Source organism: Nanorana parkeri, unplaced genomic scaffold (genome assembly GCF_000935625.1).
Source record: "Nanorana parkeri isolate BGI_ZX_2015 unplaced genomic scaffold, ASM93562v1 scaffold959, whole genome shotgun sequence".
Taxonomy (NCBI): Eukaryota; Metazoa; Chordata; class Amphibia; order Anura; family Dicroglossidae; genus Nanorana; species Nanorana parkeri.
In genome coordinates, this window is record NW_017307227.1 from 607422 (window position 1) to 622332 (window position 14911).

At 43.5% G+C, this 14911-nt stretch overlaps 2 protein-coding genes across 3 annotated transcripts in view; both read left to right on the forward strand.

The window, feature by feature from the left end:
* TMEM39B (transmembrane protein 39B) overlaps positions 1-4318 on the forward strand; it is a 14213-nt gene extending 9895 nt beyond the window's left edge. Inside the window, exons 7-9 of one of the 2 annotated variants that reach the window (XM_018566545.1) lie at positions 684-871; positions 1379-1505; positions 3992-4318. In XM_018566545.1, coding sequence (XP_018422047.1) covers positions 684-871; positions 1379-1505; positions 3992-4228 — 552 coding nt within the window. In that variant the 3' untranslated portion in view covers positions 4229-4318. The remainder of the gene's footprint in view (positions 1-683; positions 872-1378; positions 1506-3991) is intronic. The other variant, XM_018566546.1, reaches the window with a different exon arrangement.
* Positions 4319-9431: 5113 nt separating this feature from the next.
* KPNA6 (karyopherin subunit alpha 6) overlaps positions 9432-14911 on the forward strand; it is a 28181-nt gene continuing 22701 nt past the window's right edge. Inside the window, exon 1 of the mRNA XM_018566560.1 lies at positions 9432-9552. Within this exon, the coding sequence (XP_018422062.1) occupies positions 9549-9552 (4 nt within the window). The 5' untranslated portion in view covers positions 9432-9548. The remainder of the gene's footprint in view (positions 9553-14911) is intronic.

Sequence of the window (14911 nt, forward strand, 5' to 3'; positions counted from 1 at the left end):
TTATTTATTCAGTCTTGTGACCTCTTGTTTCCAGGTCAGTGACCTCTCTGCAGTTAAGCAATGCAGCTTGGTCAGTGATTTATCCCCAGCTTTAGTAACTGAACTATAAAGGGACTTCACCAGGTCATTAGTCTCCTCTCTCCTTCTGCCAACAAATTCCAAGTGTTTGTATGTGGCCCTCTCTGCAGAGAATTACAGAAGATTTATCTATATTTAAAATACATATTATGACATTTGTAATGAATACATAACTAGATGAAGTGGTCAGTGCCTGTAATTCAGGTTTAACATTTACCTTTAATGTGTTGCTGTCAGCAGGGCTTGTATGTTTTTGTAGTCTATTGTTTCTCCTTTGGGCCCACTAATACTATGGAAACTCATGTGAAATCAGACTTATTTATTTTTATTCTTTCTAAAATATACTTCATGTGAGGGCTTTTCAGTAAACCGTCTTCTCACCTGACATATACTCCTACTGTTTAATACAAGTTGGACAGATCTTTGTAGTTGTATTGTGGGGCAGAGGCGTTATTTAAGCAAAGTGCAATTGTGAATCAGCCAACCTACCAGAACAGTGTGATGCTGTTGTCATATAACAGATTTTATATTTTTCTCTCCATGTCTTTTTGTCCAGTTATACTACTTTAAAATGACTAATCATTCAGTCTTCTTTTTCTTTGCAGAGTACTCAATATTATGACAAGCGATGGTCTTGTGAACTCTTCCTCCAAGTCTCCCTAAGCACCTCTGTAATCCTTACTCAGCATCTTTTGCCTGCTCGGTACTGTGATTTACTTCACAAGGCTGCAGCTCACCTTGGCTGCTGGCAAAAGGTGGATCCAGCACTCTGTTCCAATATGCTGCAGCATTCGTAAGTAAAAACCTACTTTCATAGATCTTCATATGTGTAGTTCAGTCAGTGACCTAGAAAAAAAGTTTGTTTTTCTTAATATGTTCATATTTATTTCATGATTATTGGCCGTACCTTGGCTGGTTTTGATCACAGAAAAAAAATAATCTAAATTTTCACTAAGAAAGGAGTTTCAGGTTAGTGGATTGAAGGAATACAGCTCACCTATGTGATCTTGATTCACATAATCAAGACTCATTCCCATCCAGTTTAGAGACCCTTAGACAGCTTCTTCATCTTGCTGGGTGTCAAACAATGCCTTATAGATTAATGCGGGGTTAACTCCAGACAGTCAGGCTCCCTGCAAGTGGATTATGTTGGGTCTTGATATCAGTGAATAAGGTTTCTGGATCACAGTGTTTCATAGAATTTACTAATACTGTTACCTTCTTGTCTCCATGTCCTTTTTCTATTGTGAGCGAAAAAGATGACTTCTTTAAGACTAATTTAGTAATCCTTGTTTGGCAGGTGGATGGAGGAATGCATGTGGCCTCAGGGAGTGCTGGTAAAGCACAATAAGAATGTCTATAAAGCAGTTGGTCACTATAATGTGGCAGTTCCCTCTGATGTATCTCATTTTCGTTTTCACGTAAGTGTTGTCATAATTGTTGGGCAGTAGTTTAGTAGATATACCGTATTATATTATATGCTCCCTTTAAAGGAGAACTATGAGGTAAGTGCTTTTCACTCACCTCATAGTTCTAGCCGACCTGCGACAATGAGACTGTCACAGGCCGGCGAAGTAGATCGGGAAGTGAGCGAACACATACCGGCGTTCGCTCACTTCTCGATCCTGTAACAGCTCTCTGCCGTGACAGGGGGAGGGGCTGGTCACGTGCACATCTTTCTTTGCCTACAACTCCCATGAGGCAGAGAGGAATCATCTCACATAGCTGGCTCCTCACTATACACACTGCGACAGTTTTTTTCCTTGTAATATCTTCTGCAATGCTCTGAATTACCAAAACTACTTAGAACAGCTTTACAACAAATCTGCAACAAACAATCACATTTACAACAATCTACACAGAAAAACAACTTTAAATGTAAGAGGCGTATCCTCTGTGACTGTGTGACCAGATTCAGCATGTGAGCTGAGACTCCGAAGAGAGTATGAGGCTGGGGACAGCTCACATGATGAATCTCTTCACAAGCAGCTCACCCCACACTTTCTCCTTGGTAAGCCAGGAGGAGAGAAATGAAAGATCATATATTAGTGTGGGAGAGCATATACTAGAGGGGTGAATTTGTGAGCGGGTACTGAGAAGACATGCCCACAGCATGTTGTAGTCCTTTACATGAACCAGAGGGTGGCTACTTTTCAGCACCCATCGGGACCATGGAGAAAAAAAGTAGCCACCCTCTGGCAGGAAGTTGTGGCTGGAGAAAAATATAAACGGGTTTTGGAGCATTTAGAGCTGAACAATGACAAAAAAAAAGTTACACAGTCATTGATTATATAATAGAAGCTATTTTTATTATTTAATTTCAGAGTTCAGTGTCACTTTAAGGCTATACTGAACTGCAGAGTGATTACTGCCTAATACTGGACTATCGTCAGTGTGTTTAGTCATTTTATAGTCCAATCAGCCGGGTGGTGACCAAGCTGTACTACTTCACTGCTGCCTGGGGGATTAGTGGTGCATGAATCACAAGACTGGCTCAATAGAATTATAAAAAAAAATGTCAGCTGTCTGGTGCCCCTCATTTTGTGGTTTCCTTGTAAGATTATAATATTCCGTGCAAAGGTTTCCTGATAGCAGAAAAACATATGAAAGCATTCTTTGCCACCAGCATAGCATTCCTTTCTTGAAACAGCCCAGTACCTTCTATCAATCTTTTTATTGTGGCAACTCTGTTGTGGTATCAGTAAAAGTGAATTTAAGGTAGAGATACTGGTTCCAAAGTGAGTCACAGCTTGAAAACCCAGCAAAACAGACCCAAGGTGTCTCATTCTAATCGAAGTGAAAGCACTTGACTGAAGCGTCTACACTATTCTACACAGTGTTGTGCATGGTAGAGGAAACCAAGGAGCACTATGGGGGACACAGGAGATCAATACTTCAGGGAGGGTTAGTCTTTCAGCAGACTTCATTGGAGTATTCAAGGATGCGGCATACAGAGGGAGGGAAGTATTCAATGTCATTTTTTGAAGGATATAATTTTTGCCAGCATTACATTTCTTCACAGAGTTGCCTTATAGGGAACCTATCAGAAGACAACTATAGGTGCCGACTTGTTTTTTCAGAACCATTTATGTGAATGTTCAGTAATGAAAAAAAGATGTTACAGGAGCACAATTATTTATTTGCTGTTTGTTGAATGTAGACCTGTTGAATGTAGACACGTAAGTATTAAAATATACGAGCTGCCATTGTGCCAATTCTAGTTAGATTCTAGGTTGTAATCCACATCATGGCTTCAATGCCTATTTAGTCATTGAAATGTAATCGGTGAACTCTGAAAAGTCATTAATATTATTATACAGTATTTATATGGCGCCAACAGTTTGCACAGCACTTTACAATATAAGGAAGACATTACAATTGCAATACAATTCAAGACAAGATGGTAAGGATGGCCCTGCCCCTGGGGGCTTACAATCCAGTCATAACCTCAATCCTGTATGTTTGGTAAGGCAGGCCACTGACCTAGGTATTGAAGCCTAGATGATAAGTATAGATCTGGTACTTGACCCTTTAAAAAGCTAATCAGCAAAGGCAGCCCTGACATTTCTATCCTCACAGGTTTCTTTTAAAGAAAGCCTTCACTGAAAGAAAAACTTACTCTGCAATTTTTGACTTGGGAAAATGCTAATCACCTTGCTGGTCAGGATGATCACATGGCTTCCGTACTTTGAGTCACTGACTCAAAACAAGTTTGCAGATCAGGGGTTCTGACTTTGCTGGCTGCATACCTGTTTAGGTCAAGGACTCAGAAATCATTCAATCAAGAGTCAGCCAGGCAACTAGCATTCTCAGAAGGAAGTCAGCAAAGGCAGCTTACATATTTTTTCAAGAGATTGTTTATTAGGATTCAGGAGGTTTGTCTGCAAATTTTAATTTTTTTTTTCCTTTCCAGTTTTTTTTTAGTAACCCACTGCGGGTCCTCAACATATTAACAGCCCTGGAGGGATTACTTATCTTTTATCAGCTGTATTCACTCTTCTCCTCAGAGAAGTGGCACCATACCATCTCTCTAGCTCTTATCCTGTTCAGTAATTACTATGCTTTTTTCAAGCTGCTTCGTGACAGAATTGTACTAGGGAAGGCATATTCTTATACAGGGGTCGCCAACACTGAACAGAAGATGAACTGACCTCCCCTGCACCAAAGCTCTGTATTTTTGTTACAAATTGCTTTGTTCTTTGTGTAATTAAAAGCAAGAGAATATTTTTTTACTCTCAAACCGCCTGATGTTGTTTTTTTTAAGCCGCAAAGCTGGGATCTTGTTCTGAAACCGATTTAGGGGGACACAAATGAAAAACAAACTAATATAGGTGTCTGCCAAATATCTACACTTATATCTTGGGCCATACCATATAAAGAGTTCGCCATTCCCTGCAACACCAATGTTGCTGCCAAAGCTCTTTTATTCTGTTACGTTTTTAAGTGATTCTCATTAGAGAGTTATGGGAGCTGCTGCAGACACCTTGATGTCTGACTTCAGTACTTTTGAGTCACAGATCTGTAACACGTATGCTGTAAATGAGGGTCAGAAGTGTAAAAATTCCTTATCTGAGGGTTAGACCAATCCCAGGAAAATTTATAGCTGGAACAAAACATTTAGTTGACGCCGCACGTGGTAGATGACGGGATCCGCCCAGCTGCGTGAGTGACAGCTGGCTCTGCCTACCTAGAGGCACAGCCAGCTGTACCCTCCCCGTCCGTTCCGCCAGTCAGCGCTGGCAGATCGGAGAGGGGAATCCAGCCCCTCCCCCTGTCACGGCAGAGAGCCGTGACAGGATCGAGAGGTGAGCGAACCTCTCGTATGTGTTCGCTCACCTCCCGATCTACTGAGCCGACCTGTGACAGTCTCATTGTCACAGGTCGGCTAGAACTATGAGGTGAGTGGAAATCACTCATCTCATAGTTCTCCTTTAAGATCCCTTCCCCAGGCTGTACCTAGGGGCCTATGGACATACTTATGATGACAATGCCAATAAAAGATAGAAATGCAGTGTTTTATTTCGTTTTCAGCCTTACTCCAGCAAGGTTTCTCCAGTAGGTGCTAAGAGTTTATTGAGCAGTATATACAGCACAGATTAATTTCCTGTGATATGGTGCTCACAAAGCTTGGGCAGCATTGTCACTTGACAGAGGCAGTGGCATGGGACCAGGTTGGCGTCTCCTGTTTCTGGTAACTACTGAAACCTGTGGTTTGTAAGGGGAATACTTCCCATTGACCAGCACTGCAGTGGGGTCCTTCTCCCAATATATTTTTCCCAGTTGGAATGTAGTGTTGTAATAATACATTATGGCCACTGTGACGGACCCCGGTACTCAGGATAAGTATGTCCGCCGCTGTATTCTTCCTTGCTGAGAAGATATTGCAACCCGCTGATCTTTAGCTCTCAGTTTCCCCAGTCACTGGTCGAGACACAAGTGTAGGGTGAAACAAACTCTGATTTATTGAGCAACTGCGCAACCTTTTATACAGCAAGTGATGAGATCAGATTATAATCCCATCACATCCACCTTGCCTTCCCCAGACAATCTATCTTCATAACACCACGGGGTTTCCCCTGCTAACGAGCTCCAGACAGCCATAGCAGGAGCCTGGCCAGAATGTCATTTCTGAGCTCCCTCAGAGAACAATGGGAGATAACGAGGGATGGTGCTGATAGTCTTTTCATAACCAGGTCACACAGTATAACGCACTCAAACATAACTCAACACCAATACACATTTAACTTATAAACTCATCACCATGTCGTCACAGCCACTATATTGCATTTCCTAGTTTGGATGTAGTATGTAGTCAGAGCCTCACTGATACGTACCTGAATATTAAGATGATAAACCTACCTAAACTTGACCTGAGATGTGCCACGGTCACTATGGTCAGTATGCAAATAAGGGGGCATACCCAAGAGTAAAATGTTATAGAAGGGGTGAGGGAGGGTGGGGTGACACGAACGAACAGAATCTGGAGCAGCTGCCAATGGCAACCAATCAACTTCTCTCTTCAGTTTGTTCGGTTAAGATTTTAAAATGAAAGAGAGAAGCTGATTGGTTGCCATGCACAGCTGCTCCAGATTCTGTTCGCTCCACTCTTGATAAATTCCCCTCATTAATCCCCTCAAATTAATCAATTTCCTATGCTCCAACACTCCATCTATTGGCCACAATGTATTACTATTACAACAACTAAGAACATTTGTTCTTGGCAATATTTGCCCAAACCATTCACAGAAATCTGCAGGGGTGAAGGGCCCTGCATAATGTTTATAAACAGACCCCTAAGTACCCCACATGACTTATTATTTTATTTATTGTATCTACAGCGTATTGATTAAGCTATTGTACACCCAGGTATAGATATAGTAAATTGAGTAGTGTTCACTGAGACCGATAAATTTTTTCCAGAGTCCTTCCATGGCAGAAAGGTTTAGAAGGTGATTGATAGTTTTTCCTCAAATACTATTTGCATATTATTAACTAGACCTTTGTAGGGGATCGGGAAATGGTTTTATTAACTTGGCAGGAGTTCAGCTGTGGAGAAATGTCAACAACAACAGGGTTCTGTGTTTTATACTGTTATGGTTACATAGGAGTAAGTGCTCCATGTTTGCTAACTCTTGGCCTGCTCTGGACCCTAAGCAAACCCTCCGGGTCCATTTAGCTCCACAATCTCCAGCTCCAAAACTGATTGAGAGAAGCTTTGCCCAGCTGTACATGCTGGAGAACTGCAAACAAAAATGCATGACATTTATGGACACTTTTAGAAAAGAAAATGGAATTTTACATAGGTGTTTCAGCAGAGCTCTGGGAATCAACATGTAAAAGTGAAGCTTTGTCCTGGCACCTTATGCAGGGATCCCAACCTGAAAGAAGCAATTTCAGGGAGGTGTCCCTCTCATTTCAGGGAGGTGCACTTTGCAATAGCCAATAGCAAACTAGCTATTGCACCCGCCTTCTGCTGCTTTCAATCACCAGAAGAAGACCTGATAGAAAACTTCAGGTTCCCCTCTGCTGATTGACAGCAGCAGTGGGCAGTGCATTAGCTAGTTTGCTATTGGCTATTGCAAAGTGCAATAGCCAATAGGAATCTAGCTATGCATTCCTATGACTTTTTTTTTTTTCTGACTGACGGCGGGCCGCGGCTCCCGATGTCAGAAAAAAAAAGAAGACATTGCAGGGAAAGGTTTACTCTGCTCGATTGAGCAGAGTAAACCTTTCCGGGAGGAAGTGCTCCTCTCCCGGGCGGCCGGGAGCCACTATCTAATAGCAGGAGACTCCAGGAGCGTCCAGGAGAGTTGGGATGTCTGCCTTATGAAACTTCCTCTCCTGCTAGAAAGTTGTTTTAAAGTGTTGGATTTCACTACAGGTTTACTTTAGGAGTCACCCTTATCCCCCTTGAACATTTTACCTCAATTCCTGTCCTTGAAATCTGGGGAATGCTTGTCAAGTCTTGCTCACACTAGCTGCATGGTAAAATGGGGCTTGTGTCTGCTAGTTGGCAGCAGTGAGCCGAGGTGCCTTGTTGTTACAACACAAGGCACCGTTTACTTTTTTTGTTTTGTTTCTTTTCTTAACTTTATTTGGAGTGTACACTCTATTCATGGCTCCGCACGCTGAGATGACTACCCATGCCCTGCAAGGGTTAAGTGCCCGTTTTAGTCTTAAGGACAAAAATAAAAAGATATACTCACCCAAACCTTGGAGCAGGCTGGCTGTTTACTGGTCCCCGCAACCTCTCTCCTTCTCTGCTCCAGCAATGGCATTTCCCTTGGCATGCTCACTTTCAATGTAGTGTATTGAACATTCAAATTTAAATATATAAGGACTACGCTAATGTGACACCTAATTAAACACAGACTTATATATAATATGTAAATCTATAAACCATAAGCTGCTGGGTGACCTCAAAGCAGGTAGTGAGTGTATTCTCAAATCAGAGAGATAGCAAACTGATACTGGTCCCTATGTGATACACTCTAAATTAACTGATATACGTGATAAAAATCAGTGGTGTCACTAGGGGGGGGGGCGGGTGGTGCGGCCCACAACCGGGTGACACCAAAATGACTGACAGGGGTGTCATCCCCTCTAAAAAAAATATATCGGGCATTGATAGTGTTTCCTATCTGATACACGCTAAACCAACTGATATACGTGATAAAAATCAGTGGTGTCACTAGGGAGGTGTAGGGGGTGCAGCCCACACCTGGGTGACACCATTGGAGGGGTGACACCAAAATGATTGATAGTCATTATGGTGTCATCTTCTCTTAAATGTCGGGCACTCGGCCATGGACCAAGAACCCAAAGGTTGCAGGAGAGAGAAAAGGGGACCTCCACGGCCGCGCATGCGTGTGATGTCATCGTGAACATGCGTGAAACCAGGTCTCACGACGTCCCTGATAACAATGAAAGTGATAAATAAAGACAAAAAAAAGGAACAGGGAAATGTCTACAATGTCCTCACAAACACCTTTTGTGAAAAAACCCCCAGTATTTTTTTTTTGTCTTTCACACTATTTATCACCTTTATTGTTATTATTACATATATCAATTGGTTTAAAGTGTATCACATAGGGACCAGTATCAGTTTGATTTAAGAATACACTCACTGGGGGGAAATAATCAAAACTGGAGCAGTTGTCCACAGCAACCAACCAGCTTCTCTCTTCAGTTTGCTCAGTTAAGATTTGAAAATGAAAGAGAGAAGCTGATTGGTTGCCATGCACATCTACTCCAGATTTTGTCTGCTCCAGTTTTGATAAATTCCCCTCATTGTATTGCACATGATGATTTACAGGACCATAGACTGCCATAGCGGAAGTAGAAAGAGGCTGCGGGGACCAGTCTAACAGCCAGTCAGCCAGCTCGGAGGATCAGGTGAGTATAACTTTGTTATTTTCATCAATAGAGCAAAATGAGCACTTAACCCTTGCAGTGCAGGGGTTAGCCCCACTGGAAGAATTAAGAATATTTCTGCCTGGAGTTCTTCTTCAACTCCCCCCAACCTATTATATATTTTTAAGGCAGGGACACTGTAGAATATTATAGTGGCAGCTGTATTCTTTATTTTTTTTATGCCATAGGATATTAGTCTAACTGTTTATCAAACACACATTTTCAATAAAAATACCCTCAAATAAATTAGTCAAGCTTTAAAATTATAACCATAGACCAGCACAGCTTTCGGGCAGTAAAATGTCATGTTACACATAACACAGATCACAGCCGGTGTCTCAGCTATATCACAAGGCCAGCGGGGAATTAAAAGCGAGCTTCCCCTTTAAGACGCTGGAACGCACGTCGAATTCCTGTGACACGCACGCACAGGGCCCTTTGACGTCTGCGTACGCAAATTCGCTCCGCGCCTTCCTTAGATTGTCATCGGAGGCTTCCGTTAGTCAGACATATTGTCCCAGAGGAGCCGGGAGAGGCCCTGATACACCGGGGACAGCATGGGTGAGAGCGAGCGGGCATATGGAAGGGGATAGACGGTGTCATGAGGCTGGGAAAGTAGCTCGGGGACAGTAATGCCCGGCCGGCATGGCAGGTTTAGGGGCACAGCAACCCCACCCTGGAAGATGAAGTCTAGTAGACGCAGGGTGGAACGGCTGTGCTCCCAGCATGAATGTCCTATGCGGACAGTTTGTGTGTCCGCCCACGGTGGTGAGGACACGAGTTGAGCACAGAATAGCACTGCACACTCTGGTGGTTACCTGTGTGTCCTGTTATGAACCTGTGTAGGAAAAGCAGTAGTAGTTCTGTGACTGGAACATGCAATTTCTATAGCAACAGAAGTAGATCAGTGTTCAGGGTAATGGTGTGAGCCTTCTACCTGTGTGTGATTGGCTGTGTGCAGAGGAGCATTCACTTAGTCATGGCTACTGTCATGGGGAAGGAGCAGGGAGCCCAGGCCATCTGCATTTAGCTGCTCATCAATGTCACAGATCACCATCTGAACTCCTGCTCTGTCCTCATAGAGGGGAATTTATTAACACTGGAGCAGCTGCCCATGGCAACCAATCAGCTTCTGTCTTTCTTTTTCAAAGCCTAACTGAACAAACTGAAGAGAGAAGCTGATTGGTTACTATGCACCGCTGCTCCAGTTTTAGTAAATGACCTCAGTGAGCCTATTCGTGTTTTAGGAGCTTTTTGAGAATGTGTTGTAGCCAGGTCATACTTTGCAGCCTTATTAAGAAAAATAAAGCTGACCATACACTGTTTGAATCTCATCAAAATCATATGTCAGAGCATTTGATGATGCCAAGTAATTTCATTTAAAAGCCCTTAAAGTGATATTAAACCTTTTGGGGTTTTTTCTTTACTTTTTATGAGGAAAAAGCCTACATTTACATGATTTTGCAGTTTGTTTTGTTTAAGTTGCCTTTCTTGAAGGTCCTTCACAGGGGTGTGGAAATTAAAAAGAAAACTACTTGTCCAAGGTCTAAAGCGGGGGCCCAATCTAACCTCCCCCTCATGATAATCTACTTGTCATGATACAAAAAATTATTTTAACCAAAAGTGTATTTTACCATGCTAAGTTCTTCTCATTGGTCAGCGCCGTCACCTGACCGCGCTGACCAACAGGTGCTTGCAATTTGCGAGGGAAATTCAAAATCCATAGCGCAGGGCTGCGTTGGATGGCAGTATGGGGTACAGATAGTGCGGATAGGGAGACAGGGGGCAGATGTAAGCAGTGAGTGAATTTACCATTTAATGCATATTGTGCTTGTTAGGGATTTCTTTTTTATTTTAGTTTTATTATTTTTTAATTTTTTTTTTAACACTTTTTTTTTTGCTTTCATGTGACGTAATTTAAAACATTTTTTTTTATAAAAGAAAAAAAACAAGCTGCTATACAAGCGATCTGAGCGGCTGTACAGATACCCAGATCACTTGTACAAAACGAGCGAGCGCCTCCCCCTGCTTTTTGCCTGCAGCAGGACTAAATGTAGAAAAAAAAAACACCTGCCCAGCGCCTTGAGCTGCATGTCCTGGGTGTCGGGTGATAGAAATTCTGCACCTCTGCTTAAGTTGTTCCCCAAACCGCAGCCCCCCTTGTTGCGGGTGCCTACTCCTGGGCTGTGCCTGTGACAATGAGACTATCACAGGTCGGCTCAGTAGATCGGGAAGTGAGCGAACACATACTGGCGTTCGCTCACTTCTCGATCCTGTCACAGCTCTCTGCTGTGACAGGGGAGGGACTGGATTGTCCCCTCCCCGCTCCGCCAGCGCTGACTGGCGGATCGGACTGGGGAGGGGGCAGGCACAGCTGGCTCTGCCTCTAGATAGGCAGAGCCAGCTGTCACTCACGCAGCTGGGACCTTTAAGGTATAAAATGCCCAGCCTTTAGTACTACTTTACATAATGAGTTCACACCTGATGTGTTGGGACTTTTCCAGCGCTGCCCCAATGTACAGACAAGGCAGTTTGCCTTGTTTTACATCAGCACAGTTCACACCAATGTGATGGTATGCACCGAAAAAAGTACAGCGTGGAGTACATTTGTCAGCACAGCATGGTTCGCTGTGCCGATAGATCTTCAAGAAATGTCACAAGTGACATTTCAATAAAGTTCTACCAGAGAAAAAAAATGAGCTCCATTGGGGTTGGTGCTTCAGCACTGTACCTGTCATGGCACACCAGCAGTGGTGTGTTCAGCATGGCTTGCTGGTGTGAATGAGCCCATCAAATTTTGTCAAGACAAGCTACTTGAATGGAATTTTCTTTGTGACTAGTACATGGACATTACACGATGTACGATTTTCTCAAATGGAAGTCATGGTTAGAGTTGTTCGTTTTAGATAAGAAACAAGAAAAAATTTCCATCCTGCTCCTTGGAATTTTCCATGTCACTATGGTACAGTCAAGATTGAATGTTGATTAGACCTCACTAACCATTCCTCCTTATATTAACATAACCAACTCCTTGCATTGTAAAGCACTGCACAAACTGTTGGTGCTATATAAACCCTGTATTATAATAATAATAATAATAAAATCGTATGCAAGTTCCAAAGACTAAACTTTTTGGAATGAAATTCTACTGGTGTATGGCCAGCTGTAGATGAACATTTCTCTAGACACGAGAGGGTTAAACTACGTATTTGATCGCCCTGCAGCAGCTCACTGTGTTCTTGTGACCTACATTGGGAAGGAGGGTGTTGCAATCATTGCAGGGCTCACATACCTTTACATTTTTGTGTACAGAAAAGGAACCAGTTTAAAGGCATTTTTTTTCTTGAAAAGAGTGGGGAATATTTGAAAGAAGAACTCCAGGGAAAAAAAGTATTTAAAGGAGAACTATGGGGTCAGGGCTTTTCCCCATAGTTCTCCTTAGGGTAACGGGAGGACACAAACTAGCGTCCTCCCGTCACCCTAGGCTCAGTACAGCTCGCGGTATACTGAGACGCCGCAGTATACCGCAAGCTGCTGCTCGCGGTATACTGAGACGCTGAAGCGGATCCTGACAATTATGCCGGGATCTGCCCAGCTGCGTGACTGACAGCTGGCTCTGCCTATCTAGAGGCAGAGCCAGCTGTACCCGCCCGCTCCCCCGTCAGCGCATGAGGATCGGGGAGGGGGGAATCCAGTCCCTCCCCTGTCACAGCAGAGAGCCGTGACAGGATCGAGAGGCGAGTGAATGCCGGTATGTGTTTGCTCACCTCCCAATCTACTGAGCCGACCTGTGACAGTCTCATTGTCACAGGTCGGCTAGAACTATGAGGTGAGTGAAAGCACTCACCTCATAGTTCTCCTTTTTAAAACCTGTCCAAACTATCCATTGCATTTTCTTCTCTGTATTTCTTTTTTTTCTGCCTCTGATGGCATACATACAATCTCTCCTGTAGCATGTCTGTAGTCTCTCACCAGCTTTTCCAGTATATCCACAGCCACTAACCATTTTCTGTATCATTGCATACTGTACGTCAGGGCTGGACAAATCCCTGGAGCCAGGTAGCTAATGTGTCTTAAAAATGACAGCAGGCGCCTAACTTTTTTGAAGTTTTCTCAAGTTACTGTGAATGGAACTGGCTCCTAAAAAGATTCTGCTGCTCTTGAATTAGACAGACTGGACACTGAATTCCATATTTGTCTACCTCTGACATATTGTACACTTAATATTATATGTGGCACTTTGGTGATGTCAGGGGCCACACTTTAGACACCCTATAGGAAGTAAGTTGACCACCACTGTTTTAACCCCTCCCTCCTCTACCCCCCCCCCCCCCCCCAACCAGCTAATCGATAATGGAAATAGTTGACAACTATTCTCATTATCGATTAGTTGGTTGCAGCCCTAGTGGGTTAAACAGTACCATTGATCTCCAACCCCAGCAAAAATATGTTTTAAGTTTTCGATAGATTTGGGAAGCATAAACGCTTATGTCAAAAAAGGATGTACTTGTGTTCTTTTATTGCTGACCCTGTTGGGGAGATTCATCTTACTTCCTGTCCTTGTAACAGAAGGCTTATATATTAGGGGAAGAGTTGTCACTGGGATTGGAAGATACAGAAGGTTATCTCAGGGCGCATTCACACCAGTTGCAGTGCGTTTCCGGGCTGGAACGCACTGCCTCGCATTGCGGTCGGCTCACTTTTTTGTGGGGCAGCAGGGGGTGTGGTGGGCCATTGAAGTGAATGGCACCGTAGCCACGCCCTCCGGCCGCAATGTGATTGCCCGCACCGGATCGCAAGGCACATTGTGCCTGCGGTCCGGTGCTGCGTGATCAAAATAGTTCTTGCAGCATTTTGTTCGCACCGGACCGCAAGCACAATGTGCCCTGCGATCCCGTGCGGGCAATCGCATTGCGGCCGGAGGGCGTGGTTTTGGTGCCATTCACTTCAATGGCCCACCACACTCCCTCATGCCCTACAAACAAGTGAGCCGGCCGCAATGCGCTGCTGTGCGTTCCGGCCAGATCTATCGATAGATAGATCTATCTATATATACACATATACACACACTCCAATTGCTGACTTCTCCCTCTGAAAATGGCAGTTGCCTGATTGCTTCGGTCACCATATCTCGAGTCACTGGCCTGGAATAAGTATCCACATCAAGAGTTGTCGCTTTGTGCTCTCCGAATATTTGTTTTCAGCAAGTGATTTAGAGAGCATTAAAAGACAGCCAGATGACAGAAAGAGGATAGTAATTTACAGCATACCTTTTTCTCTGCGATGGGATGCTATACATATACTGTGTGTACTCGGCACACAATATTTTCCTGACATGCTGAAGTTGTATCACTATATATACCCTGTTTCCCTGAAAATAAGACCTACCCGGAAAAATAAGACCTAGTACTATTTTTGGGAATTGCTAAAATATAAGACCTACCCCGAAAATAAGACCTAGTTGTGACCATTGCCAGGGCCGGTGGTGGCATAAGGGGGAACCTGAAGATCCGCAGGAGAGAATCAGCGGTGCCAGCGAAGCCAGGGCTAGAGGAAGCGAGGCGGCACCGGAGGGAGCAGAGCCGCATAAGCCGATCCCTCCTCAATAGCACCGGCTCCTGTCACAGGCGGAGTGATACCAAATGCACTCCGCCTGTGAGGAATTGATAGTGAAAGCGCGCTTCGCTTTTTCTGGTTATCAAATTGCTCTTGGAAAGGCGCGGCACCCCTGATTGCCCTTAACTTTGCCATTTTGGATTATTTAATTTGGATTTGCATTAACTTTGGATTGTTATACATTTAAAAACAAAAAACAAATAAGACCTACCCCGAAAATAAGACCTAGTGTGTTTTTTTGCGCCAAAAAAAATATAAGACAGTGTCTTATTTTCGGGGAAACACTAATATATATATATATATA